Source organism: Budorcas taxicolor, chromosome 19, assembly GCF_023091745.1.
Source record: "Budorcas taxicolor isolate Tak-1 chromosome 19, Takin1.1, whole genome shotgun sequence".
Lineage (NCBI taxonomy): Eukaryota > Metazoa > Chordata > Mammalia > Artiodactyla > Bovidae > Budorcas > Budorcas taxicolor.
Window position 1 is genome coordinate 60,396,275 of NC_068928.1, and position 27,972 is coordinate 60,424,246.

The 27,972-nt window shown below is 47.2% G+C and overlaps 1 protein-coding gene across 4 annotated transcripts in view; it reads right to left on the minus strand.

Moving 5' to 3' along the window:
• Nucleotides 1-27,972, minus strand: part of MAP2K6 (mitogen-activated protein kinase kinase 6) — a 107,703-nt gene that overhangs the window by 25,040 nt on the left and 54,691 nt on the right. For all 4 annotated transcript variants that reach the window (XM_052658315.1, XM_052658316.1, XM_052658313.1 and 1 more), the window contains exon 2: nucleotides 8,807-8,873. In XM_052658315.1, the coding sequence (XP_052514275.1) occupies nucleotides 8,807-8,873 (67 nt within the window). The remainder of the gene's footprint in view (nucleotides 1-8,806; nucleotides 8,874-27,972) is intronic.

The following is a 27,972-nucleotide window of genomic DNA, read 5'->3' on the forward strand; positions in this document are numbered from 1 at the left end:
CTCTGAAGCTCTTTTTCTTTAGTTGTCACAATCTGCTTGTACTAATCGCAACAGAACTTTGAAATAAAGGCAAATATTATTTGAAACATGTGACTAATATAAACAGTGAAAAATCCTTTGCAATTGTTCAGACCCTTCCTTTTGTAAAGAATGAAGCAACAGAAAAGGTCACTAGTTAACTATTCAGGGCTACCTCCAAGGGCATGCCATCCAGCGAGGCTGCTGGGTAAGACCTCTTCCAGATCTAATATCCTAGTACTCATACAAGGGCTCTGCAAATCACAGTCAGCGCGTGCGTGCTAAGTCGCTTCAGTCGGGTCTGACTCTTCGAGATCCCATGGACTGTAGCCCGCCAGACTCCTCTGTCCATGGGATTCTCCAGGCAAGAATGCTGGAGCAGGTTGCCATTTCCTCCTCCAGGGGATCTTTCCAACCCAGAGATCAAACCCGGGCCTCCTGCGGCTCCTGCATTGCAGGAGGATTCCTTATCGCTGAGCCACCAGGGAGGCCCATAAATTAGTCTGTGATCCAGCAATGGGTGGATTTTACACGTTTAAAGGGCTGTGAAAAACAAACAAGAAACTGTCTTAAGCAAAGCCACTGTGGCCCGGTAGCCCCAAATATTTACTATCTGGTCTTTGGCACAAAAAGTTTGCTGATTCCAGTTTTATTCTAACCTTGCATTATAACTCTACTAATAGGAGGGTTTCGTGCCATTTTCCAGAATGAGAAAAATGAAACCCAGAAAAACTCAGTGATATGCTGAACACACAGTCCTCAACAGGGCTGAAAATAAAACTCATGTCATCCGAGTCTCAGCCTTGACCTAAGGAGAAGGGGGTATAGACACTGAAGACTGGGTTAAGTGCTTTCCTTGCACTTCCTATCGTCGACACACACACACACACACACACACACACACACACACACACACACACCCCCACCCAGAAGAGTCATTATTCCCACATTCCAGATGAAAACCTGTTTGACTGAGACTTAAGCTATCTTGCTCCCAAGTGGTGAAGCTCTGATTCAATCCACATCCGACTGAATCCAAGGAACCTGCCCCATCCAGACCCCTTCTAGTGTAATTGATCACCAACCCCCACCATGAGGGCTTTGGGCTCAGCAAGGAGGCCAGAAGCATCAGATGAAGGCCTGAGGTGGACAGCTTGTCTTGGGTTAGTTGACACTGTAACTGGTCCAGGGCACACTCGTCTGTCTGGGGCACTGAGGTTTAAACCGTGGGAGGACACTCTGTGTTGCTTATTCGATATTTCAGTCCTCCGGGAAGAGAAGCGAACTTATTACAAAACTCCTAACCCTGTAAGGCCAAAGGTACTCCAGAGGCCACCTGCTATGATTGTTTTCTATAAACAGCCAGCTTCGATTTATGAAAGTAATTGTTTATTTATACTTCTACATGAGCAGCGAGTGTACTGGTTACTATTACAATTATTATTTGCCTGGGCTTCCCCTATGGCTCAGCAGTACAGAATCCTCCTGCAATGCAGGAGACTTGGGTTTGATTCCTGTGTTGGGAAGATTCCCAACCCACCCCAGGATTCTTGCCTGGAGAATTCCATGAATAGAGGAGCCTGGCGGGCTACAGTTCATGGCGTCACAAAGAGTCGGAAACGACTCAAGCGACTGAGCATGCATGCATTATTTGCCTATAAATAACAATATTTACTTATAATCTAATGATAATAAAAAGCTCCTAATTGGGCCAGAGACCAGGCAAGGCCCTTTAAACCCAAAGTCTTTTTTAATTTTCACAGCTCTTAGAGGTATTAGCTTTACTCTTTTAAAATATTTATTTACCTGGTCTGGGCCTTAGTTGCGGCATGTGGGATCTTTAGCTGTGGCATGTGGGGTCTAGCTTCCTGACCAGGGATTGAACCTGAAAACTGGGTTAATTGCTTTCCTGCCAACTCCATTGGCAGCATGGAGTCTTAACCACTGGACACCAAGGAAGTCCCAGTATTAGCTCTGTTTTAATGTGAAAAATTGACAGTGAAGCAGGCTAAATAATTTAAGGTCACTCAGTGAGACGGTGACACTGCGACGCAGAGCCCCGCCATGACGTCCTCTCAACTACAGAGTAAGCGGCCCCGCCTCTCATGGACCATTTGGCTGTGGTGGCCGGGTCTAACATGGCCAAGAGCACATAGTGGAGGGTCAGAGAGCTCTCAGTCTGTATGCCAGCTCTCCCACTTATTAAGTGAAATAATAATAATAACAACAACACTGAGAGCCACAGTCGTTGAGAAATCATGCTGGAACGTGCACTGGGCTGGACACTTAATAGGGCCCATGACATCCAATCCCCATAGCAACCACAGCCATGTTTGCTCCTGTTTTTCACTGGGGGAAACTAAGGCTTAGGAGACTTGGGTAACTTGCCTAGGATATTCAAGAGGAAGCTCAGCTCCCAAATGTGAACCTACGGGTTCCAGCACCAGAGTCTGGGTTCTGTGAGGTCAGCTGCTTCGAGAAGGACACCTGACCCCTGGACAGGCCTGCCTTCTCCCTTATAAAGCGAGCAGAATAACAACTGCCTCTGAGTTTCTCGTGAGGATTAACTGAAAGAATGCTGACCAGCACAGAATCAAGATAGAATTAGGAATCGTTGCTGCCCATCCAGTGGGGGAACAGCCCAGAGACCCGCGTCACAGACACACCAGCCTCAGTGAGGCAGTGAGGCGACCACACGCACGGCCCTAAGAAGAACAGGCCTCTGTCCCGGTCTATTCCTGTGCGGCCCAGCCGAAGGTGGCCGGGTATAAACGGCAAAAATCACCAAGCCAGCCTCACAAAACTGCCAAGGAAAACTCCAAATGCGGAAGCCACTTCCTGAGGAGCACAAATTTCAGCCTCACTATTAATACAATAACAACAACAACATCAACAGTGTATCATAAGCCCCTTCCTGAGCCAACGTGAGGCTGTTGACCATCACAGAGGGACCCTGGCTCGACATGATGAAACGGAAGAGTACAGTCAAGGTTTGTCCCACCATGCAAGGGTCAGACAGCAGAGAACCGACCTTTACTTCTGCATAGCTTTTTATTCGTTTTTTTATACCAAGCAAGGGTTTATGTTAGTTTTCAGAAATTTACTGAAAAGACAGACTATTAACATAAATTAGAAGAAGGGAAAGACTAGCAGATTTCAAAGGGAAGAAGAACGTAAGATAGCTGGAAGGCTGAAATGAGAGTATATCCCAAAGGAAGCAATAGAGATAAGAGCAGAAATCAATACAATTGAAAGCGGGAAAATAAAACAAAGTTGGCTCTTTTAAAATCAATAAAATGGATAAATCTCTAGCAAGACTAACACAGATAAAAAGAGAGAAGACATGAATTATCAGTATCAATAAAAAAAAAGAAGATGTCACAACATATCTATCATCATTTAAAGAATAACAAGGAAATACCATGAGCAACTTTACTTTCATAAATTCAACAACTTAGACGAAATAGGCCAATTCCTTGAAAACCACAAACTACCAAAACTTAGCCACAATGAGATAGATCATCTGAATTATCCAATAACTATTAAACCAATTGAATGTGTCATTAAAAAGCTCTGGAAGAAGAAATATACAAGCCCATTTTGTCTCACAGGAGAAATTTTAGCAAACTTTTTTTAAAATTGCATATATGAAACCATTATTTTGTAATCCTAAAACTAAGATAATGTTATATGTAAATTATAGCTCAACATTGTTTTTTAAAGAATTACCACCTATCTTATACAATGTCTACCAGAAAACAGAAGAAGGCATTCTAATCAACACATCTTATCAGGTCAGTATTATCTTAAATACCAAAGCCAGAATATAAAATATTCACACAAACAAACCCACTATAGATCAACATCTCTTACCAGCTTCAGGCACAAAAATCTTCAATATCTGCAGAAATTAAATCCAGCAGTGTACAGAAATATAGTATACTGAAACCAAGTGGGATTTTTTGAGGTATGCAAGGCGAGTTCAATATTTTAAAAATCAACCAGTGTTGGGACTTCCTTGGAGGTCCAGTGGTTAGGAATCTGCCTTGCAATGCAGGGGATGTGGGTTCGATCCCTGGCGGGAGAACTAAGACCCCACGTGCCATGAAGCAACTGATCCCGAGGGCCACAGCTACAGAGCCTGCATGCCACAAGGGAGTCTGCGCACTGCCAGGAAGGCCCCACACGAGGCAATGAAGAGCCAAGTGCCCCAACTAACGCTCCATGACGCCGGATAAGCATGCAAAAACTGTTAAACAATCAAAGTAACACATGTTGACGGGACAAAGAAGAAAACTCCACGATCACAGCAACCGATGCACAAAAATCACTCAACAGAATTCAACGTGCATTCACGATGAAAACTGAATTCTGGGTGAGTACACTTCAACCAGAGAGGAACTTCTTCAACCTCGTAAACAACGTCTATGAGGACTTCACATCATCCTTAATGGTGGAAGATTAAATGCTTTCTCTCTAAGATGGAAAACAAAGCAAGTCAGCTTGCTCTCAGCAGTCTTATTTGATGTAGTATTAAACATTCTTGCCACTAAGATAAGGTAAGAAATAAAGGTTAAAAACAAACAGAAGAGAAAGAAATAAAACGGTCTTTTCACAGAAAGTATGACTGTCTACACAGAAAACAGTAAGAAATCTATCAAAAAAGCTCTTGGAACTAATAGTAAGGTCACAGGGTATGCAATCAACTCAAAAATCAATTGCAGGGACCTCCTCGGGGGTCCAGTGGCTAAGACTCCACGCTCCCAATGCAGGGGGCCTGGGTTTGATTCTTGGTCAGGGAACTAGATTCCACACGTCTCTACAAACACCCAGCACAACAAGTAAATAAAAATATTTTTAAAATAAACTGCATTTCTAAATTTCTAAAGTGGAAATCAAAATTTTTAAATGGAATACAATTTTTATTGCTTCAAAATAGAAAGAAACACTTAGGTATAAATCCTAATAAAACTGAATGCAGAGAATCTGTATGACGAAAACTATAAAATACTGATGGAAGAAATCAAAGGGAATCTAAATACTTGGAGAAACCTACCACGTTCATGGATTGGAAGACAACGAAATAAAGACGCTAATTCTCCCTCAATCGATCTCTTGGTTCAACACAATTCCTACCAAAAATCTCAAGTGAGTTTATTTGTAGATATAGACAAGCTTATTCTAAAACTAACAGGAAAAGATGAAAGCCCTAAAATAACCAAAATAGTTTTGAAAAAGAAAACAACGCGAGAGGAATCACTTTTCCCACAATTAAGGTTTAATCTATAGCTGCAGAAACCAAGACAGAGAGACAGAGGCAGAGGAGTGGGCGGCCAGTCAGCTCAGGCGCGCAGGCGAGCCCCGCTCTCTGCAGCCCGTGGACCGCAGCACGCCAGGCCTCCCTGTCCAGCACCAGCTCCCGGAGTTTACCCAGACTCATGGCCACGGAGTCGGTGATGCCATCCAGCCATCCTCGGTCGTCCCCCTCTCCTCCCGCCTTCAATCTTTCCCAGCATCAGGGTCTTCTCCAAATGAGTCAGTTTTTCGCATCAGGCGCCCAAAGTATTGGAGTTTCAGTTTCAACATCAGTCCTTCCAATGAACATTCCCAGTGAACACCCAGGACTGATCTCCTTTAGGACGGACTGGTTGGATCTGCTTGCAGTCCAAGGGACTCTCAAGAGTCTTCTCCAACACCACAGTTCAAAAGCATCAATTCTTTGGCGCTCAGCTTTCCTTATAGTCCAACTCTCACATCCATACATGGCCACTGGAAAAACCACAGCCTTGACTAGGCAGACCTTTGTTGGCAAAGTAATGTCTCTGCTTTTTAATATGCTGTCTATTTAATATACTTTCCTTCCAAGGCGTAAGTGTCTTTTAATTTCATGGCTGCAGTCACCATCTGCAGTGATTTGGGAGCCCTCCAAAATAAAGTCAGCCACTGTTTCCACTGTCTCCCCATCTATTTGACATGAAGTGATGGGACCAGATGCCATGATCTTAGTTTTCTGAATGCTGAACAAACTTTAACTCAAACTTTAACTCAACTGTTTCACTCTCATCTTTCACTTTCATCAAGAAGCTCTTTAGTTCTTCTTCACTTTCTGCCATAAGGGTGGTGTCATCTGCAAATCTGAGGTTATTGATATTTCTCCCGGCAATCTTGATTCCAGCTTATGCTTCATCCACCCCACATTTCTCATGATGTACTCTGCATATAAGTTAAATAAGCAGGGTGACAATACACAGCCTTGATGTACTCCTTTCCCAATTTGGAACCAGCCTGTTGTTCCACGTCCAGTTCTCACTGGAGGAGCAGACCCAGAGATCAGTGGTGCAGAAGAGAAAACCCAGAAACGGACACACACAAATATCCCCAATTAATTCTTTAAAATGAGCAAAAACAATTCTGTGGGGCAGGGACAGTCTTTTCGGCAACTGGTGTTGGAACAACTTTAGCTAGTGAAATCCACTGGGAAAAAAAAATAGAGCCCAACTGAAAACCCCAGGCCTTGTACAGAAATTAAACTCAAAATGTATCACAGACTTAAATCTAATATGTAAATCTATAAACTTCTAGAAAAGAATAGAGGAGAAAATCTTTAGGACCCAAGCATAGGGAAAGGGTGCTTAGACTTGTCACCAAAAACGTAGCTCATAAGAGGAAAAATTGATAGACTGGGCTTCATCAATAGAGAGAGATGGAAAAAACCAGTATGACTGGGAGATACTGTTATTGAGTCACACACCTGACAAACGTTTTGCATCAAGGATATAGAAAGAACCCTCAAAACTCAACATTAAAAACAAATATGATTGGATAATAGACAAATAAGTGCCTAGACGGTTCACTGAAGAAGACACGTGGATGGGAAATAAACACCAGAAGTATTCAGTATCCCTAGCCATTAGAGAAGTGAAAATTAACACTGCAATGATACATCACGTCTCCCAGAATGGTTAAAATGAGAAACAGTTCTAAGGAGAAACTGGGCCATTCATATGTTTTTGTGTAATTTGGTACAAGCACTCTGGAAAATACTTGGCAATTCTTTCAAAACTAAAAATGGACTTACCATACGACCCATAATTGCACTGTTGGACATACATCCCAGAAAAATGAAGATTTATTTTTATGCAAGATCTTACACAGGAATGTTCACAGCACATTTATTTATAACAGCCCCAAACCAGAAACTATTTGTATCTCCTTCAAAGGCTTTCAGAGGCTGAAGGCTTTAACACACTGGGGTATCCACCCCACGGAATGGCATTCAGCAATGACAAAGAATCATCTGTGGGTACATGCAGCAACTCGAATGAACCTCAAGGGAATGATGCTGAGAGAAAAAGGCCGGTCTCAGAGAGGATATGCATGATTCCATTTGCGCAATTATCAGGAAGCAACAAGATGGAGATGGAGAGGAGATGAGAGTAAATTCCTACAGACAAACAGTTAGTCCGGAGAGCTCGCCCATCAGTCCCACAAAGTCAGCGGCCTGCTGTTTCCTCTCCAGGGGATCTCCCAACCCTGGGAGTGAACCCGCATCTCCTGCACCTCCAGCACTGGCAGACGGATTCTTCACCGCTGTGTCACCTGGGGAGCAGGTTTGTAATGCTTTTCACTTGTTGCAACTAAGACCCAACTTAGCCAAACTAATGTATATATTTTTTAAATTTAAGTTTCCATTGGAAGGGCTATCACGCTCCCTCTGCTGTAATTTTTTCCTTGGAATTGCCTTTCCTCCCCTGTAGATGCTTTGATGTGGTCCTGCCCCGAGCTGGGGTTCCCTGGTGGCTCAGCTGGTAACAAATCCGCCTGCAATGTGGGAGACCTGGGTTTGATCCCTGGGTTGGGAGGATCCCCTGGAGAAGGGAATAGCTACCCACTCCAGTATTCTGGCCTGGAGGAGTCCATGGACTGTATAGTCCATGGGTTCACAAAGAGTCCGACACGACTGAGCGACTTTCACTTGACCTTGCCCCCAGCTAGGCAATACCCTCCCCACAACGCGGAGAGACAAAGAAAGAGGGAGGCTCCAGGAGTAGGTGCCCGCTTCCCCAGGGCTTGGGATGTCTCAGGGCCTTGGACCCACGGCTTAGCTCATAAGGTGTGGACCTGTATCTCACGTCTGCCTTCTGTTCATACGGAACAGGATCTAAGTACAGGACGCTGAGTCCTCACCAAGTACCACCTTCTACCCAACCCAAAGTTCACAGTGCTGGCTCCCTGAGGGGTTTTCTCAGATGAAATGGAAAAAGTCCCCACCCAGTGACCTTTCTGAATTTATTTAAGACCCCATCCGCCAGGGCTTCCCTGTGGCCCAGTGGTAAAGAATCCGCCTGCCAACGTAGGAGACGTGGGTTCAATCATCCCTGGGTGGGGAAGATCCCCTGGAGAAGGAAATGGCTACCTGCTCCAGTATCCTTGCCTGGGAAATCCTATGCACAGAGGAGCCTGGTGGGCTGCAGTCCACGGGGTCACAAAGAGTCAGACACGACTTCAGCGACTGAAGAAGGACAACAAGCCATCTGCCAAACTCGGCTGCAAAATTTTTAGCCAACTAAATTCAAAGGTACCCATTCCATAAAGACTGGCCGACTAAGATCGTTTCAGGTCTCAGAACAGTAAAAGTCCTTGGCTTCCCCGCTTCGAAGGGCTCTCCTTTCTAACAAACTACCTCCCCGGTCAAAGCATTACTCACCCTTCTGAAAAGGAACTCCCATTCCCTGGAAACCTGTAAAGCACAAGCATTTGGATTAAGACGGCGATCTTGCCAACTTACGTGGAACTGGTCTGAGGTTGTTCAAACGCTTCTTTGGGAATTTTAAGGCCAGGGTTTCGCTTCTTGCCTACAGGGAAAGATGGAAGGATAATGTTAAGGTCTACAAAAATCACAGCGTGAGAGCAGGCGCAGAGATGGCAGCAGAGAAAGGACGGAACTGGGAGCCCGAGTCTCATCCCTGCATTCAGAGCCCCGCTTCCCACCAGGAAGGCTGTGAGCGAGTGACAAGGCATAGCTGCCAGGCGGGGCAGAACTTCCGAGTGCAGACTGAGGTCGTGGGCGAGGGCTTCCCGGAGTCCGCGAAAGGACCCTGAAGGATGCCAACTCTGTTCACCCAGGGAGACCTGCCGTCTCTCTCTGCTGGGAGCTCGGCATCCCAGCCTCCTTCCTTTCTTGTGCAACAGTGGTGGGTGGTGTCGGTTACAGGCTGCTTCCTTTATTATGTCCATCAGGGCTACCCTGGTGGCTAGAGGTAAAGAATCCGCCTGCCAGTGCAGGAGATGCAGGTTCAGTCCTGGGTCGGGAAGATCCCCTGGAGGAGGAAACGGCAGCCCACTCCAGTATTCGTGCCTGGAGAACCCCATGGACAGAGGAGTCTGGCGGCTGCAGTCCAAGAGGTCACAAGAATCAGACACGACTGAGTGACTAACAAACGAGCACGAGAGGCCTCAGCCAAGTGCAGAGCCGCCTCTCCCAGGACAGCGCGGCGGCTACCGGGGTCTGTGATGAGCTGACGGAGTAAACCAGGCAGGAGAGCAAAAATGACCCTCCCCACCGCTCCGCCCTGCCCATTCCCGGCCACCTGCCCCCAGTTACAACACCTGGAGCAGGGGGGAGCAATCTTTATTTACTTTTGCGCTGTTCCAAAAAGGATTAAGGAAACAGAAGGGTTCGTGCAAGGAGGCTGTCCCTTCTCTGTGAGCCAGATGGGAACGTAATCGATGTATTCGTTGTCCCTAGGCTGAAGCCACAAGAGAGCTTGGCTGCAACATTTCTGTTGATGAGTTTACAAGAACAGACTGAGAGATGCCAGCTCAAGATGTGATCAAACCAGTCCGTCCTACAGGAAATCCACCCTGAAGCTTCACTGGAAGGACGGATGCTGAAGGTAAAGCTCCAACACATTGGCCACCTGATGAAAAGAATTGGCTCGCTGGAAAAGACCCTGCTGCTGAGAAAGCTTGAGGGCAGGAGAAAGCGGGCGACAGAGGGCAAGATGGCTGGACGGCATCTCCGACTCGATGCACACGAGTGTGAACGAACTCTGGGAGACGGTGACGGACAGGGAAGCCTGGCGCGCTGCAGACCATGAAGCCAGAAAGAGTCTGACATGACTGAGCGACTGAACTACAACAGGCAATCAGAGCAACTCGTCTTGTAAGGACCCAGGGTTTTCCCCACCTAAGGAGCGCCGGTGTCTCCTGGGCTCGGCAGGAAAGCCCAAAGCAGAGCTGGACGGGACACGCACACGTTAGCTGTCGCTCTCGCCTCTTCTCTGCTTGTCGGGGCCACTACAGGGCCAACAAAAGCCCAGATTAAGGCCCCGCACAGAGATGCTGAGGCTGCGCAGAGAGTGAAGAAATCAAACCCCGGTTTCCTCCTTGCAGGAGAACACCAGCTGCAGACTTCAAGGGCTGCTCACCGTCAGACAGCCCCTGCGACGGCGTGGCCAGAATCAGAATCCGCGTCCCCAAGCACCCGGGGCTTTTCCTCCACTCCCCAGTGGACGAAGTGTAGAGGGGACCAGAGAGAATGAAGAGGGGAAGTGTGGGATTCTGGGTCTGTAAAGACCAGTTTACCCCTGGTTTCTCCACATGCAAAGAGACCTCAGGTCACTTTTCATCCAGTCCTTATTATCCTGAGCTATAATATGGTGTATTAATAGTAACATCAGTACCTACCATCCCAGACTGATGCGAGAACCATGGGATAACACCAGAAAGAGCAATGAAATAATAATAATCACTTCAAGAAACAATCTGCAGAGTCTCCTTAAAGAAGTCATTGCAGAAACTCAGGAACAGAACTGGCCGTATTAGGGGACCCAAAGCTGGTGCTCCGTGACAGCCTAGAGGGTGGGGTGGGGAGGGAGGCGGGAGGGGGTTCAAGAAGGAGGGCACGTATGTATACCTGTGGCTGACTCATGGTGCTGTATGGCAGAAACCAACACTATATTGTAAAGTGATTATCCTCTAATTAAAAATAAAGATTTATAAAAAGAACTGCCTGTGTTAGCTCATAGCCCTATATATCGAGACCTTTCTGTGCCGTCAAAATCCAAAACCCAGATTAACTCTGCCAACGTGTATAAAGCCAGCAAGCAACATGCTTGATGGCAGTCAACACAGAGAAAGCCTCTCTCACTGGAGTATAGTTGCTTTACAACGTTGTCAGTTTCTGCTGGTCAGCAAAGTGAATCAGCTGTACGTTTACACATATCCTCTCTTTCCTGGACTCTCTCTCCATTTAGGTCATGGAGCAGCGAGTAGAGGTCCCTGTGCCACAGAGTAGGTTCTCACTAGTTACCTGATTTACACATAGAATCAGCAGCCTGTAGGTCAGTCCCAATCTCCCGGTTCACCCACCCCTGCCTACAAATGTCTGCGTCTCTATCTCTTCTTTGCAAATAAGATCATCTCTACCATTTTTCCTAGATTCCACATATACACGTTAGTATACAAAATTTGCCAGAGAAAGCCATTCAGAGCCACCTTCATTGCAACAGGTCGCCTCAGTTCTCTCCTCATTTAGATTTTCCCACGCGTGTTTTTGAGAATTCGAACCTCATCATTTACTTTCCTATTCCTGGAGCACCTATGGCCATTTAGTACATGTCACTGAGTTAGTTCCTGACAATACACAGAGCTGTAGTGTATACCAGAAGGATGCTTAAGCTGGATCTGATTGTGAGAATTCAAACAGATAAATGGCTTGATTCCAACAATTCCTATCCGAGGGCCTCAGCTAAATTCACAGCAAAGGCTATTTTACCCGAGATAGTCTAGGGAGGAAGGAACAAATGTGACTTGTCTGGATCACGACATACAGATTCCGATACAGGAGGCCAATCCCAGCTGATACAGCCCTGTAGCTCTCCCAGGTAAAACAAAAGGAGGCTAAAGCACATCTTGCCTGTGGAAAAGCCTCTCCAGGTGTCTTTTGAGCAAGCAACATTACTCTCCTCTTCATTCCTAACCCAGTTCCTACATCTCTCCTCTTCGTTTCTAACTCACCTCTTACTAGATAGACGTCACTAAAGATAACTATTTATGGAGAAAAACACCTTTGGAAAACTTTAACATACCAATGAATTATTACATCACAGCAATGAATGATTAGTTAGTTCCTTAACAGCTATCAACTCAAACTAAAACCCACCAAATCATCATATGAAGAAACAGCAAAAGAAAGAGGGGAAAAAGAAAAACAAAAAACAAAAAAAAACACTTTTGGCACAGAGACAAGAAAGAGATGGCCAAAACAACAGCAAAGTCTTCTCGGTATAGGAAAAGAAGACCGCCCTCCCACCCCAGGTTCTCCTCTGACAAAAACTAGAAAAAGCATTCCAAAATGCTTTTGCACAAACCTGAACTACACCATCAGAAAACACCCTGCCTTCATGTCTTAAAAGTAGATCAAAGAAAAGAAAACTCACACACGCCAGCACTCCATAATTCACGTACCTGCCCATCGCTGGAAGAGCAATCTGGTAAGACACCAGCAGACGTGACTCTGATGCGGTTTTCAAGGCTGCAAAAAGCAGGAGCCGCAGAAAACCTCACAGCAGGCATTTTCACTCAGCTCCCGAGACCACACTTGAGAGAGAGACAGAGCGAGGCTCCACCCTCCTCCAGCTCCCGTCCCCCTAAACCCCTCCAAGTTCATTGTTTCTGAGAAGCTCCGACTCCAGCAAGGGAGGGAGACATGTGCCCGTTTGGACGACCAAGGTGTGACGTTTATCATCAGCCAGATGGGAGGGATAAATCGACAAAGTGACCCTGGAGAGCCCAGCACTCAGCCGCCTTTCTATAAATGCCTCTTTCATTGCTTAGAAGAAAGGGACGCAATGTGCAGTCCGTTTCCAGCTGTGTTTACTTCAAAGCAATCTGTTCCCCTTCGTAAGGCTGCCGACCAACCTGACTCTAACATTTAACATTGTGCTTTTTTGAAACTTAACCAGACAGAGCAAAATGAATAATAAAACGAGGTGACCGACTGTGATAAATGGCTTTTTCGCTTGATATTCAAAAGCAGAAATGAAAGCTGGCTCAGAAAAGAGGCTCCAGGTTTTGTCACATGCTGGTAACCAGCCTTCTCAGAAGACCAAAATTCTGTATGTTTCGGCCGATCTCAACCAGCTGTGTCCTCTGAACTGGTTCAGTCTGCAGAGGGTAAAAGAAATCTTGGCCTGATGGAGCAAACATATGTGGCCCCATCGTACATCAGCCAGTCGCCCGCCCACACCCGTCTTCTCAGAAAATATTGTAGTCCCACTACACACATATATTTGCAAAATTGATCTTAAACCAAAGCTGGGTCCTGATGATCACAGCCCAGAGCAAAATGGCATTGCGAAAGAACTGAAAAAAAAAAAAAAAAAAGGAATAAAAAAATCTTGCCAATACTTAGAAAACATTTACCAAGCCACAGACATATTCACCAGCTCTGACCCTACTGCAGGAAGCGGTACACAAACCTCTTGCTCAGCACGGGCTCGGTGAAGCTGGGCACAAAGGGCTCCTCTCATGAGCCTTATGACATAAAACAGAAGATCCTGCTGCAGGGCCAACCCCAACAGCGAGAGGATGGCGTGGGGTCAACAGAAGGGGCACCGTGAGGCCAGCTTGGCAGGTGTGAGGGGGCTTGGTGAGGCGTGATTGCAGGGGTTTACCATCATTGACCCAGCCTCACAAAAGAGTGGCTTTGCTCCCTGCGCCAAATGTATTTTAAAAATCTGTTTCCCAATGTGAATGGGATTTCCAGCCAAGGAACTGGCAACCTGAAGGCCTTGGCTGCCCTGACCCTCATACTTGTATATGAGGCTTGAGTTCCAAGGGCTTCTGGCGCTGAAACCAGCGGAGAAGTGTCACTGAACGTCATTAAATCGCAATTATCGGATGCAAAGCCACTCACAGAGCAGGGCAGAGCGAAGGGAGCGCAGGAAGAAAGCTGCTCTACGTTGGTGATACAAAGGGGACACAGAAAGCACCCCCCCCCACCCCTGACAGCATCACTACATCCCACCCACCCCTGAGGCTCCAACCAGGATGCCAAGTGTCTCCGGAATTACATAAAATGGAGACAAGCAGAGCTGCACAGCTCACTGTAAACACGCAGCCGTTTTTCTTGCAAGCAGGCAGCTGACGGTCCTGAAACCCCGTCTTTACCTGCCCTTGTGCTCACGACGCCCCAGCCCTCCTACGGACGGAACACAATCTGCTAAAATCAATGCCCTCATCACACGCCCCCCGCCCGGATCTGCCCAGACCCCTGCTGCGCCTTAGGAAGCACCGCCCACACTGCCGGCTCCCACGTGCTGGCGTCCGGAACACAACAACTCAACGCAACTTTCTGAATGTCTACTATTTTCATTTAAAATGCCCACTCTGTCCACGACCCTCTTCGTTTGTTATGCTCCTCACACCTTTGCTGACAATCTCGAGTCATCTGCTTCTGCATTGATGGATTCATTTCTGAATCTATGCATTATTAATTTTCTTATCCACCTCCCCATAAATGTTCCATTACGACAGCAATTTTGTGCAGTGCTTCCACGGCGTCTGTATTTGTGAACAGAATATTCGTTGCTCGTTTCTCAACTGTTTTGAACTTTAGTACTGAGGCCTTCAATTTTTTTCCTTGAAAAAGTACACACTAAAAATACTAAGCCACTACGATGTATATCTGAAGCTAATATAATATTGTATATCAACTGTAATTTTTTCATACAGCAAATTCCCGTTGGCGATCTAGTTTACATATGGTAATGTAAGTTTCCATGTTACTCTCTCCACGCATCTCACCCTCTCCTCCCCTCTCCCCAGGTCCATAAGCCTGTGTGTTTCTCCATTGCTGCCCTGTAAATAAATTCTTAAAAAATAATTTTCTAAGTTTTTTATTTTATATGAAAGTATAGCCAATTAGCCACCGGACATCCCCGGTGGCTCAGATGGTAAAGCGTCTGTCTACAATGCGGGAGACCCAGGTTTGATCCCTGGGTTGGGAAGATCCCCTGGAGAAGGAAATGGCAATCTACTCCAGTACTATTGCCTGGGAAACCCCATGAACAGAGGAGCCTGGTAGGCTACAGTCCATGGTGTCGCAAAGAGTCAGACACGACTGAGCGCCTCCACTTTCACTTTCATAGCCAATTAACAATGTTGTGAGTCTCGGGTGAAGGTTGAAGGGGCTCAGTCGTATAGTTAGACGTGTAAACAGCACAGAATGGAGTAGAAGTAATACAGCCTTGAGCATAAGTGAGACTTCGTTTTAAATGCGAGCTGGACCACTTAACACTGGGACCTTGAGGATGCTTCTCTTTTTTTTTTCTAAATATTTGTTACTTTTATTTACTAAATTCGCTGCACAGGGTCTTAGTTGGGGAACATGGGATCTTCGATCTTGGTTGCACCAAGCGAACTCTTAGCGGGTGGCATGTGGGTTCTAGTTCCCAGACCAGGGATCGAACCCGGGCCCCCTGCATTGGGAGCTCAGAGTCTTTGCCACTGGACCACCAAGGAAGTCTCCCTGAGGATGCTTCTGAAACCTACCAACTGGAGATGCCAACTCTGACAGCCAAGAGACTCAGCTGGCACAACTGATGGGAAGCGGTCCAGCACATGACAGGTGTTCCCTAGATAGAGAAGCTTCTTGTCTCCCTCTCATATCTGTGCTTATCTTTTAAGGGAAGAACGAGCCAGAATGTCCCCTCTATGGGCAGCTTGTCTTGTCTTTCTTTCACTGATTGCCTGAATCTACCTGCTCACCCATCTCTTCCACTCGAACGTGAGCTCTTCAAAGCCAGACTCCATTCCTTGCCCATGAACAGAGTAAGCAATAGACCCAAGAAGTGAGGCAGAGACCGCAGCATCTTGGCTCATAAATAAGCTGCTTAAACTCTGCAGAAGCAAAACTATGGGTTCTGGTCATCTCCTGGATAAAAGGTGAAGAAGATCAGGAGCTAAGGTGTAGTTGTTATAAGAGGAGCAACCTGGCTTTTCCCCATCTAGATAAAATTACGTAAAAGAGAAAAGTGAGGCCAGTTGGGGTGGGAGGTGGAAGAAGGCAGAGGAGCTCCACATCAGCTGTGCTAAGGAGAAATTAAAAGACGCCTGCTCCTTGGGAGGGTGACTATGACAAAACCTAGACAGCATATTAAAAAGCAGAGACATCACTGTGCCAACAAAGGTCCGTATAACCAAAGCTATGTGTTTTTCCAGTAGTCATATACGGACGTGAGAGTTGGACCATAAGGAAGGCTGAGCTCTGAAGAACATCATGATGCTTTTGAATTGTGGTCTTAGAGAAGACTTTTGAGATAAACTTCAATAGCAGGAGATCAAACCAGTCCATCCTAAAGGAAACTCTGAATATTCATTGGAAGGGCTGATGCTGAAGCTGAACCTCCAATACTTTGACCACCTGATGCAAAGAGAGGACCCGTTGGAAAAGACCCTGATGCTGGGAAAGATTGCGGGCAGGAGGAGAAGTGGGCGACAGAGGATGAGAAGGTTGGATGGCATCACCGACGCGATGGTCCTGGTTTGAGCAGCTCTGGGAGATAGTGGAGGACCGGGACGCCTGGCAGGCTGCAGTCCATGGGGTCGAAAAGAGTCGGACACGATGGGGCGGCAGAACAGCAGCAAGAACAGAGGATACTCTGAAGGGACGCGCGGCAGGCTTCCGACAGGCGCCCGGAGCTTCACACTGCACGGGCGGGGGCCGGGAGGGGCGTGGGGACCTGCGAGCGGCGAGTGGAGAAGCAGGAAAGCCGACTGGGACCGGCGAGGCCGCAGGAAGGGAACAGGAACGGAGGGCAGCCAAGGCGAGGGCAGTTCGAGAGGATGAGGGCTGAGTGAAGAACCAGCCGAGGACACCAAGAACCTCCGGCCGCGTCCCAGGAGGAAAACCAGCGGGGCCGGAGCAGCGCCGTCCGCTCATTCAGAAAAGGTCCGGCGTTCAAAGCGGGAAGGACTCCGAAGAGCTTCCGTACAGCTCCAGTCTCGTGACTGAAGCTTTTCTTTTTTTTTGCAGACCTGGTGGAGCTGAGGTATGCGCTTTGTCACGCTAACCATTTGGTGCTGACTCTGTGCTCTTGCAAGAACCTAAAGGGACATGGCGACCAAGCACCACCCGCCTTGTGGTCTGGGGCCCCGGGAAGGCAGGGCGAGGGGTGAGGCGGGGAACCCCCACAGCTGTGCCCATCTCCTTCCTCATTCACACGCTGCTTCATTCATGAGTCTCAGCAGAAGGAAGTGCAGTTACAGGGTGTGAAAAATACCACTTTACAATAGAGACAAGGCAAGGCAGCAGCTTCCAAAGACACACAGCGGAGTGTCTCGTCTTTTCAAAATGCATGCTCCATGCCGGCCAGATTTAAACACCATTTTAGAGAGAAATACTGAAATGTCTCCAAGTGAAATGATACGACTCTAAGACAAACTTCCTAGGTGGTGCTAGTAGTAAAGATTTCACCTGCCAAAGCAGGAGACTCAGGAGACGTGGGTCCCCTGGAGAAGGGCATGGCAACCCACTCCGTATTCTTGCCTGGAGAATTCCATGGACAGAGGAGCCTGGCAGGCAACAGTCCACGCGTTCACAAAGAGTCAGACACAGCCTAGCCACTGAGCATGCAAGATAAGCTTCAAAATGGTATGTGAGTGGGGTGGGATTTCCTATAGATCAAATGGCTGGTCATTGTCAAAGCTGAGTAATGAGTATATGGCGGTTCATTGTCTGTCTGTCTTTGACTATGATCGAAACTTTCCAAAATAGAAAGATTTTCTTGAATAGCTACTGAATCACAGAAAATTCTCTTCTAATAGTTGAAAAAGAGGAACAGAAAAAAGAGGCAAAGAGGGGGTTCTTTATTCCAGAGCCTCTGGAGGGAGCCGGACACCTCTTTTCCGTGGGGTCCCTAAAGAGTCAGACACGACTGAATAAAAAAAACAGACTTGCTTGACTCCGGGTTGCGACAGACCTTCAAATCGTAAAACTTGGAATATCTGCAAAGTGCAGTGAAGCGAAGCCCAATAAACAAGGTTTGCCTGTATTAGAAACGGATGCTGAATTTCACTAATGCCTTTTGACTATTTACTGAAATAATCCAGTGTCCTTCCAGCTATACCCAAGCCGCCATGCTCTCTAATAAATGCATTTCTTGCTTTTTCTCTTTCTGCTTTCTTTCTTTCACCACCTCATTTTCACTCTTTTTCCTTCTCAACTGCTTCTGCCGCGGGCCTCCCTGAGGAACCTGTGTGTCTGCATCGCGTGCGGCAGTAGAACCTTGGAGCCTGCTAATCCCGGGATTCAAGTAACATCGACAAGGTCTTAACTTGACAATGCAAGGGGGCAAAACAAAGTTAAGGAATTCAATGCCAACAGGAAGAAACAGGTAGTCCTAGATGGTCCTTGGGGGAGTGGGGGGCGTGCCCTTCTCTAGAACAAAGGAGATGATGCTGACTTCCTTTCGTTTCTTTCTAACTCGATGCCAAGGAAGAAATACGCCCTTTCCCCAGGCCTGTGGCACATTCTGAAATTCTTCACGTCCCAAGCTAGCAAGAAACAAGAAGGTAAAGAAGTCAAGGGCAAAACAATCTCAGAAAATACAGCAAGATTCTGCAGCTTGACACTCCAGCCCTCCAGCCTGAACACACTCAGGAAGATCCTCTGGCCCACGGCTGCTTCTGCAGTATCTCTCACCTTCCTCTCCAGGGAGGCTGGACATTTTTGAGTCATGTTTTACAAACCACAGCCTGGCAAGACACCTTCTGTTCTGCGGCATCCTTTACTGGCTTAGTGCATCTCCCACTGGTGATATTTTTCTGATTAGAGGTTCAGGATGGTTGATTTAAAAATAAAGACTATGACAAAGCTTCAAGAAAACCACAAAATTTAAATGTGAGGTTTTCTGAAAAGAGAAAGCAAACAACTTGTTTTCTCATGCACATCTACTCAGGTTTCATTGTTATTTCAGATCCTCCTGGAACCCTTGGGGGAAAATTCCACAGTTCTACCGAAGGACTCAGGCGCTTATCTCGCCGCTATTAACAAATATTGCTTCGGGCGGGGCCAAAACTCAGGGTGTCAAAGAAGTGGAGTTCTCTAGTCTTGGTAACATGTCTAGAAATGGTTCCAGGCAGTCACCTTGAAACACGTAAAGACATCAGTTCTTCTCTAAGACTAACAAAAAAGAAAAAAAAAGTACAGCTGACCCCTAAATAAAGGGTTTCCAGGCGGCACTAGCAGTAAGAACCCACTTGCCAATGCAGGAGACACAGACGTGGGTGTGATCCCTGGGTCAGGAAGATCCCCTGGAGAAGGAACTGGCAACCCACTCCAGTATTCTGGAAAATCCTGTGGACAGAGGAGCCTGGAAGGCCACAGTCCATGGGATCACAAAGAGTCGGACCTGACTTAGCGCGCCCGCACATGGACCCCTAAATAACACTGGTTTGAACTTCACTGCGCTTCCCTGGTGGCTCAGACGGTAAAGCGTCTGCCTACAATGTGGGAGACCCAGGTTCGATCCCTGGGTCTGGAAGATCCTCTGGAGAAGGAAATGGCAACCCACTCCAGTGCTCTTGCCTGGAAAATCCAGAGTGGACGGAGGAGCCTGGTAGTCTACAATCCATGCGGTCACAAAGAGTCGGACACGACTGAACGATTAAACTTTCAACTTTGAACTTCACAGATCCACCTATAAGCGGATTTTTTCCCCAGTAAGTATGGTGTCTGTATTTTCATCTTATAGTTCTTTAATTGTGGTGGAAAGCTTGTGCTCAGAGTTCACAATACATGGAATCAAAAGAACTAGGGTTTGAGTTTTGATTTTGTCCAAGCTGCTTGCACTTCCTGCCCGGGTTAGTCATTTATCAATTCCTGCATTTATCAGTCCCTCTGTTTTTGAGGCAGAGACAGCAGTCTGCAGATTTCTGACTGTGTGGAGGGGGCGGGTGGGGATGGGGGTTGGTGTCCAATCCCTGCATTGTTCAAGGGCAACATAAATTCCCTGGTGGGCTTCCCTGGTGGTCCCGTGGTTAAGAAGCAGCCTGCCAATGCAAGGGACATGGGTCGAATCACTAGTCCAGGAAGATCTCATATGCTGCGGAGCCACTTAGCACCTGTGCCATCTCTCCGAGAGCCAGTACTCTGCGACAGAGGTCACTGCAATGAGAAGCCCACACACTGCGACTAGAGAGGAGCCCTCGGAGGCCACAGCTAGAGAAAGCCCTCGAGCAGCAACGAAGACCCAGCACGGTGTTAACTGACTGCTTTTTAAAAATGCCCTGTTGCACCCATAGAATGATCCACCTGCCTATCAGTGTATGCGCGCTCAGTCGTGTCTGACTCCTTGCAACCCCATGGACTGTGGCCCGCCAGGCTCCTCTGTCCATGGGATTCCCCAGGCAAGAATACTGGAGTGGATGGCCATTTCCTTCTCCAGGGGATCTTCCCGACCCAGGGATGGAACCCTGCGTCTTCTGGCAGGATTATTTACCACTGAGCCATCAGGGAAGTTATGTGATCAGAAACGGGAGAGAAAGATATAAATTTACATTTTGCCCCATGATGTCTTATACACAGCTAACTATACAATTGGAGAAGGCAATGGCACCCCACTCCAGTATTATTGCCTGGAAAATCCCATGGAAGGAGGAGCCTGGTAGACTGCAGTCCATGAGGTCGCTAAGAGTCGGACGCAACTGAGCGACTTCACTTTCACTTTTCACTTTCATGCATTGGAGAAGGAAATGGCAACCCACTCCAGTGTTCTTGCCTGGGGAATCCCAGGGATGGGGGAGCCTGGCAGGAGGCCATCTATGGGGTCGCACAGAGTCAGACACGACTGAAGCAACTTAGCAGCAGCAGCAGCAGCAGCAACTATACAATTTCTCCAAATTGGTTTTAATGGCTGACCAAAAATTCGAGGAGATGTTTTACAATGATCCCTGGAAATACTAATTTTATAAGATTTTCTTGAAGTCGCAAGTCTGTATTGGATTGATTTCAATTGCATATAATAGAGGGCGGTTCTCACAGGTTTTTATCCCTGGGGAGCAGGGTGAAGACCTGAGCACGGTGCCCACTAGCATCTATATGTAATTAGCCCGGTTAAACGGGAAAACAACTCAATATGGTGCTGAGAAGAAAGAGGCCCCGTGAGAAGGGACCAAGGCATCGTGCTCATCAGCTGCAAGGTCTTGAGAAGTTATTAATCTAAGCCCCGACTTTAAAATGAGAATACCAGTATCTATCAACAGCTTGGTGGGGCTGAACAGCAAGCAGAGGCAGGACCCCTGAATAAATACGTGTTGAATAAAAAAATATTGAAAGTTGCCAGCTCAGGTACACTGCTATTTTGGACACGTGCTTTCTTTGTTGTTGTTTTAATTTATTTACTGACGTGTAGTTGATTTGGGCTTTCCAGGTGGCGTTAGTGGTAAAGAACTCGTCTACCAATGCTGGAGACAAGAGATGCAGGTTCGATCCCTGGATCGGGAAGATCCCCGGGAGGAGGAAATGGCAACCCACTCCAGTGTTCTTGCCTGGAAAATCCCATGGACAGAGGAGCCTGGCGGGCTGCAGTCCATGGGATCACAAAGAGTCAGACACAACTGAAGCAACTTAGCACACATGCATAGTTGATTTACAATGATGTCAATGTCTGCTATCCGGCAGAGCGATTCAGTTACGCACACATATATACACATTCTTTTTCATATTCTGTTCCATTATGGTTTATCACAGGATATTGAATACAGCTCCCTGGGCTATATAGTAAGACCTTGTTCTTTCTTCATCCTGCATATAACAGCTTGCATCAGCTAATAAACACCAAGTCCCCAGTCCCTCCCGCTGCCGCCGCCTGGCCCCTTGACAACCACGGGTCTGCTCTCGGTCTGTGAGTCTCTTTGTGTTTCACAGATGAGTTCCTCTGTGTCAAAGTTTAGATTCCACACGGAAGTGATAACACACTTTATCCGCCTTTCTCTTTCCGGCTGACTTCACTGAGTATGAGCATCTCTAGGTCCACCCGTGTGGCAGGCAGGTGCTTTCTTATTAACAGGTAGAACTCGCAAGAATAACGTACACGCAACTAACGGCTGTTGAGAATGCACAGCGTGCAAGGCATAGTTAGTGATCACTACAGCTGCACGGGGTTAGCTCCACCTCCTGCAGTACAACAGCCTTGTCCAGACAGGTAAGCAGATCAGCCAGCTTCCCCATAGAGTACAACTGTATCTCATCCGTGGACTGCTATTACCGTTGGTACATGATCGCTCAGTCATCCCCGACTCTTCGCGACCCCAGCATTGGCGGGCAGATTCTTTATGACTGAGGCCCCTGGGAAGCCCTGATTACTCTTCACCCACTGACTTGTAGAAGGATTCTTGCTGAAGTGTTTCAGGACAATACATAAAACCTGAATGCAAAGGAAGAACTCCTGGGTTACATTCCCTGCACACACTTTCGACTTCTCTGTCAAGACTTCTCTATGTCCAGGCTATAAAGCTGTTTATAGGAACTAACGTGAAGTGACCTAGTTCTGTTTGGAAAGCCAGATTCCACTGAAAAGCTACATTGCCATGGACTGGGCCTAAGGTATTTCAACCTTTCTGGACTTTAGTTCCCCTGATGCTAAAATGGAAAACATCCTGTCTGTAAACTAGGTACGTATCTCCTTAAATGCTCCTCTGGCATCTGATAGGAGTACTGCACCAGCTTCATTGCTGCTGTTGTTTACTGGCTACGTCGTGTCAGACTCTCTGCGACCACCGTGGAGCCTTGCGATGCCCGGCTCCTCTGCCCACGGGATTCTCCAGGCAGGAACACTGGAGTGGGCTGCCAGGCTCTCCTCCAGGGGATCTTCCCGACCAAGGCATCCAGTCTGCATCGGCAGGGGGGTTCTTTACCACTGAGCCACCGGGGGTCATCAGCTTTGTAGATACTGTCATAAAGTTCCTACCATGAGAGAGCTTGGCAGTGTGTTTGTAAACTAACACCTTTCCCCCAAGGGGATTTCTGTTCAAATTGCTAAGCCTGTTCCCTGTTCCCATAAATGACTTTTAGCAGGGGTCGACTCATTGGAAAAGACCCTGATGCTTGAAAGATTGAGGGCAGGAGGAGAAGGGGACCACAGAGGATGAGATGGTTGGATGGCATCACCCACTCAACAGACATGAGTCTGAGTAAACTCCGGGAGTTAGGGAAGGACAGGGAGGCCTGGCAGGCTGCAGTCCACAGGGCTGCAGAGTTGGACACGACTGAGTGACTGAACGACAGGAGGATATGTCAGTGGCTACTTCAGAGTTGTGACTGTGCTCCTGTTTGTGTAGCACTGGGTCTCAGGGATGCTTGTGTGTGTGTGCGCGCGCGCGTGTGTGTGTGTTTGTGTGTGCGTGTGTGTAGCACTGGGTCTCAGGGATGCTTGTGTGTGTGTGTGTGTGTGTGAAGGTGTGTGTGTGTGTAGCACTGGATCTCAGGGATGCTTGTGTGTGTGTGTGCGTGTGTGTGTGTGTAGCACTGGGTCTCAGGGATGCTTGTGTGTGCATGTGTGTGTGCGTGTGTGTGCATGTGTGTGCGTGTGTGAGGGTGTGTGTGAAGGGGTGTGTGTGTGTGTGTAACACTGGGTCTTAGGGATGCTGTGTGTGTGCATATGTGTGTGCGTGTGCATGTGTGTGTGTGTGCCTGCGTGCGTGTGTGCATGCGTATGTGTGCATGTGTGTGAGGGTGTGTGTCTGTTTAACACTGGGTCTTAGGGATGCTTGTGTGTGTGTGCATGTGTGTGCGCGTGTGTGAGGGTGTGTGCGTGTGTGTGTTAGGGTGTGTGTGTGCGTAACACTGGGTCTTAGGGATGCTTGTGTGTGTGTGCATGTGTGTGTGCGTGCATGCGTGTGCGTGTGTGTGCATTCATGCGTGTGTGTGTGCGTGTATGTGCATGTGTGCGTGCGTGTGCGTGTATGAGTGTGTGTGCGTGCATGTGTGTGCATGTGCATGTGTGGGTGCATGCGTGCGTGTGTTCATGCGTATGTGTGTGCATGTGTGCACATGTGTGTGTGCGTGCGTGCATGTGTGTGTATGTGTGTGTGTGTGCGTGTGCATGTATAAGTGTGTGCGTGTGTGCGTGTGTAGCACTGGGTCTCAGGGATGCTTGTGTGTGCATGTGTGTGCGTGTGTGAGGGTGTGTGTGAAGGTGTGTGTGTGTGTAACACTGGGTCTTAGGGATGCTTTGTGTGTGCGCATGTGTGCGTGCGTGTGCGTGTATGAGTGTGTGCGTGCATGTGTGTGCATGTGCATGTGTGGGTGCATGCGTGCGTGTGTTCATGCGTATGTGTGTGCATGTGTGCACAAGTGTGTGTGCGTGTGTGCGTGCATGTGTATGTGTGTGCGTGCGTGTGTGCGTGTGCGTGTATAAGTGTGTGCATGCATGCGTGTGTAGCACTGGGTCTCAGGGATGCTTGTGTGTGCATGTGTGTGCGTGTGTGAGGGTGTGTTTGAAGGTGTGTGTGTGTGTAACACTGGGTCTTAGGGATGCTTTGTGTGTGCGCATGTGTGCGTGCGTGTGTGCATGCGCGTGCGTGTGTGTGTGTGCATGCGTGTGCATGTGTGCATGCATGTGTGCGTGTGCATGTGTGCATGCGTGTGCGTGTGCGTGTGTGCATGCGTATGTGTGTGCGTGTGTGTGAGGGTGTGTGTCTGTTTAACACTGGGTCTTAGGGATGCTTGTGTGTGTGTGTGCATGTGTGTGTGCGTAACACTGGGTCTTAGGGATGCTTGTGTGTGTGCGCATGCGTGTGTGCATGCGTGTGCGTGCACGTGTGTGCATGCGTGTGCGTGCGTGTGTGTGCATATGTGCGTGTGTGCACGTGTGTGCATGTGTGCGTGTGCGTGTGGGTGCGTGTGGGTGCGTGTGTATGTGCATGTGTGCGTGCGTGTGTGCGCGTGCGTGTGTGTGCGTGTATGAGTGTGCGTGTATGAGTGTGTGCGTGTGTGTGCGTGTGTGTGCGTGCGTGCATGTGTGTGCGTGTGCATGTGCGTGCGTGTGTGTGTGTGCGTGTATGTGTGCGCGCGTGTGGCGATGGCTCCTCTCGATATCACAGAAGGGGGCTCCTACTCTACCGGCAAATTCCTTGATCCCTGCATCCTGTCAGGAATCTCAACCTCATGCTTCTTACTTCCTGTCAGAGGATTTATCAGTCTCAGGCTAAACTAAACACTCACGGTCACCGAGCCTCTTAAATCAGCCAGAAACCTTAATATTCAAAATAAAATAAATGCTGACTCCTAAGATGTCCATGTTCACTCTTGCCATTTCTGCTTGGCCACGTCCAATTTACCTTGATTCCCACTCAGAATTGTTCTAGGAATGATATGTTATAGACCTAATTTTAGCACAGAGTTCTTAAGTTTAAAACCTCAGGCTGTTTATCAAAATATACATTAATGAAATTATGAAAAGACACCGACTTTCCAAAAAAAAAAAAGTTACTGTGGGGAGTAAAATAAGAGTGCAGTGTGTTATGAAACAAGCCAGGATCTAAGGAAAGTTTGGGGTTTTTGGTACATTTGTTACTGCTTTCTAAAAAATGATGGGAAATTTGGGCAACAGTCCAGCCAAGCAAAGAAGTCAGTGGGGGACAGAGACCAGAGAAATGCCCAGCGATGGTGGGGTGCGACCCCCATGGATGTGATGGGGTCAGCAGCATAGAGGAGAGAGGTTAGACTAGGAGAAGGGCATGGAGGGTCCCTCTCCAAGACAAGAGGAAAGGACATACAGAGTGACAACAGACAGAAAATTCAGTGTGAAGGGAAGTGTTGCCATATGACAGGGTGTTCTGCCAAGATTTCCCATGGGGTCCAGGAAATATGCGGCCAAGAAGCATTAGAAGCAGCCAGTCAGTCAGCAGAGGAGCTCTTGGAGTTTCAAATGAAATTTTACCAAGGAGACTTCAGAACATGAGCTCCTGAGGAAGTAGCTAATGTTCTGTGAGAAACATAAGAGAAAATCCCAACAAGCAGCTCAATTACGTAGCACTGCAAAGCAGGCAGGGGCAGCCTAAACTCTTTCCTTCTTGGAAACTCCTCCATTCCAGAGCTGCTCATCACAAACCTGGCAGCAAGGGTCAAAGGCGGTTCCCAGCTCAAGAACCATCTGTGAGTCCCCAAGGTCGCATGTAAGTACATGAGATGTTTTACTCTTCAGTGAATTTTAGAAAGTTTGTTACTCAAGAGCTGGAATTCTTCAACTGCAGAGCTGCAAACCTCAAGGTTTCCAGTAGATCCGGACGTTACTTCTGCTCTTCGAGTTTTATTACAGCAGTTTTATTGAGATATAATTCACATAATATAGTTCCTTATTTAAAATGCATAGTTCAAGGGCTTTTTGCACATTCAGAAGTGTACAACCGTCCCTGCAATCAACTCTACAAGATGCTCATCACCCACCAAAGAAGCATCACGCCTCTTAGCAGTCACCCTTCATCCTCCTCCTTCCGGTCGTGTTGTTGCTGATGTTTAGTCACTCAGTCGTGTCCGACTCTGTGCGACCCCACGGGCTGTTGCCCTCCAGGCTCCTCCATCCATGGGATTCTCCAGGCAAGAGTACTGGAGTGGGCTGATACTTCCTTCTCCAGGGCATCTTCCTGACCCAGGGATCAAACCGACATCTCCTGCATTGGCAGGTGGATTCTTGGCCGCTGAGCCATGAGGGGTAACCACTAACCTACATCCTGTCTGTAGATTAGCCGATTCTCGACGCTTCATGTAAATGAAATGCTTTCAATGAAGCATCGTTTTAAAGGCTCATCCACACTGTACGCGGTAGCAGCGCTTCCTCCTTTCTGTTACCTAATCATATTTTATCCTGCAGACATGCCGCAGTTTATTTCTTCATCCATCAGTTGACATTTAGATTGTCCCACTTTTTAGCTATTATGAACAATGCTGCCTATGGACATGCATGAACATGGTTGGATGCGGACATAAATTGTCGACTCCCTTGAGTATACGTACACCCAGGAGTGAAATTACTCTAACTTTTAATCTTTTATTTGAAAGTGCCAAACATTCAAACTTTGAAACTGCCAAAGCAGCTAAACCATTTTATATTTTCATCAGCAATGAATGAATGTTCCAATTTCCCTGCATTCCTTGCCAACACTTATTTTCTATGTTTTTGATAATAGTCATCTTAGGGGGGAGAAGGCAATGGCACCCCACTCCAGTATTCTTGCCTGGAAAATCCCATGGATGGAGGAGCCTGGTAGGCTACAGTCCATGGGGGTCTCGAAGAGTCGGACACGACTGAGTGCCTTCATCTTCACTTTTCACTCTCATGCATTGGAGAAGGAAATGGCAACCCACTCCAGTGTTCTTGCCTGGAGAATCCCAGGGATGGGGGAGCCTGGTGGGCTGCCATCTATGGGGTCACACAGAGTCAGATACAACTGAAGTGACTTAGCAGCAGCAGCAACAGCATCTTAGTGGATGTGAGGTGGTATCTCAATGTGGTTTGCAGTTCTCTGACAATAACATTGAGCATAATTCATGTATTTATTGACCATTTATATATCTTCTTGGAGAAAAGTCTGTTCAAATTCTTTATTGTTTTTTAATTGGGTTATTTGTCTTTTTAGTATTAAGCTGTAAAAGTTCTTTCTAGAACTAGTCTCTAGTCAGATATATAGTTTATAAATATTTTCTCTCATTCCATGGGTTATCTTTTTACTTTCTTGATGATGTCTTTTGCCATACAAAAGCTTTTAATTTTGATGAAGCCCCTTTTCATAGTTCCTTGTGGGTTTATTGTTATATCTAAGATAACACTGCCTAATTCAAGGTCATGAAGATTTATACCTATGTGTTATTCTAAGGGCTTAACAGTTTTAGTTCTTACATTTAGGTCTTTGATTCACTTTGAAGCAATTTTTGTATGTGGTGTAAGG